Source organism: Myotis brandtii, unplaced genomic scaffold (assembly GCF_000412655.1).
Source record: "Myotis brandtii unplaced genomic scaffold, ASM41265v1 scaffold195, whole genome shotgun sequence".
Lineage (NCBI taxonomy): Eukaryota > Metazoa > Chordata > Mammalia > Chiroptera > Vespertilionidae > Myotis > Myotis brandtii.
Window position 1 is genome coordinate 299,432 of NW_005357271.1, and position 2,004 is coordinate 301,435.

At 42.5% G+C, this 2,004-nt stretch overlaps 1 protein-coding gene across 7 annotated transcripts in view; it reads right to left on the bottom strand.

Annotated features, from left to right (window-relative positions):
* Nucleotides 1-2,004, bottom strand: part of CCDC115 (coiled-coil domain containing 115) — a 22,596-nt gene that overhangs the window by 9,045 nt on the left and 11,547 nt on the right. For 2 of the 7 annotated variants that reach the window (XM_014538634.1, XM_014538632.1), the window contains one exon: nt 28-1,566. The exons of 2 other annotated variants lie outside the window; for them this stretch is intronic. In XM_014538634.1, coding sequence (XP_014394120.1) covers nt 1,370-1,566 — 197 coding nt within the window. In that variant the 3' untranslated portion in view covers nt 28-1,369. Of the gene's footprint in view, nt 1-27; nt 1,567-2,004 lie in introns of those variants that run through there. 3 more of the 7 variants (XR_001361884.1, XR_001361883.1, XR_001361886.1) reach the window with 2 other exon arrangements.

Consider the following 2,004-nt stretch of genomic DNA (forward strand, 5'->3'; position numbering starts at 1 on the left):
GAAGAATGAAGCCATGGACAAAAGGTGGTAGCGAGTACAGAAATTTTATTGCAAGCAGAAGAAATTTTATTGCAAACAGATGCTATTTCTAAAACCCTAGTTCTAATTCTAAGACTGTCTCTCCTGGCATGGAGAGACAGGGTGGGGTGGGGGGGTCCCTTAAAGAGGGTGGCCACTGCTTTATTTGTCTTAAGGCATTTATAAAAGCTGTAGCTTTTTTTTTTTATGACCCTTTTCAATTGGACCCTTTCCCAACTTAGGACCTCCGTGCTTTCCCCATTGGTCACTCTGCTAAAGTCAAAGCCACATGGTTCTCCCTTCTTTCTTTTTCTTTATTTTGTAACATTCCTCTATTCTCTGTGAAAATGTTTCCTTTTCCCCAATATCCTGTGACTTTTTTTTGTCCTTCACATATCCAACTTATTTGTTTAAGTTGGAGTTATTATTTATTTATCTTATGGTACCTAGCAATCTTATCCTGCCAAGCCTATAGACTGAAACTGCTGTCTGCTTTCTCTCCTCTGCTCAAAAAAGTAAAATAGCCTCTTTTTTTTTTTTTTTTCCCAGAGATGTTTTATTACCCCTATAACTCTCCTAGCTGCTCAGGCCAGAAATACCTCTGTCCTTGGTTTACGGTTGTTTTAATTCTTCAGGCCATGATGCTTCTATCCTCTCTAGACCTTATCCCTTCCAGTATTAAACTAATTACTTAACCCTTTTCACAGTTAGGGACCTGGAGCCATCAGAGGGGTGCATGAGTTACCAAGGGGGATAGAGGAGGGAGGGATGAGGGGCAACTGCATTTATGAAATTGCTGATATTGGATCATTTTTTGACCTCCAAAACAGTCATTTCATCTGGTTCACACTAAAACATAAGAAGTTGCTTCAGTAGGGACCTTGTGCAACTATACTTAAAACAAGGGTATTACAAGCTTAGGTATCTTACACAAAGGTAACAATAAACAATTAAATTAGAAAAAGCTCCTCTTTAAATCTAGCAACATTGTGCCCTGTCCAGTGTGGTTCTGTGGTTGGAGCAATGTTCCAATGCCAGAAGGTGGTGGGTTCGATTCCTGGTCAGGACATATAACCAAGTTTCATATTCAATCCATAGTCGGGGCACATGCAGGAGGCAGCTGATCGATTTCTCTCTCTCACATTGATGTTTCTCTCTATCTCCCTTCCTCACTCTTTAATATCAACAAAACATATCTTTAAAAAAAACTAGCAACATTGCAATTCCATAACATGGTGAGGTGCTGGAGTCTCCTGTGAAATTACATACAACCAAGCAGTATACTGCAGAGAAGTTTATAGATGATTTACAATCCCCTTGTTATTGTGAGAGGACAATGGTGCAGCAGAGCTCAGGACCTCTGAGACTGGGAAGACTGTCTGAGTAGTTTTTCAGAGTAGGCCTTGAGGTTCCACCATTCTGTTACAGGACATGGGCTGGCCCACAGCAGGTCTGCCTCAGGCCAGCCTATAGTGTGTGGGTTCTTAACTTTATGTAGGAAAGATTTCTTAATACAAGTCCAGGTGGGTTTGAGTATGTTTATCAGCCCTGGGGACAGAGAAACAAAGGAAGAAATTAGGGTAGAAGAAATAACAGGGGGAGCCCAGGTGGTGCTCTGCTTTGGCTTTCTAGGAAAGAAGTGAGCCAAGGCTGGGCTGCTTTAAGTCACTGGGAAGTGAGAGAAAAGGGGGCCTTAGAAACAGGATCAGGGGGTGATCTCAGGTCAAGCTGCACTGCCCAATGCTATCCTAGCTGCAAGTCTCCTGGACATCCTTAGAATTTAGGAAGAAATAAAAAGTTCACGCCTAGGATGGGGCATGGGCCTGCTTTAGAGTGAGCATTGAATCTTTGAACTGAGGGTCTTCTTCTCCTCCTCCTCCTCCTCCTCCTCCTCCTCCTCCTTCTTTCTTCTTCTTCTTCTTCTTCTTCTTCTTCTTCTTCTTCTTCTTCTTCTTCTCTTCTTCTCCTCCTCCTCCTCCTCCTCCT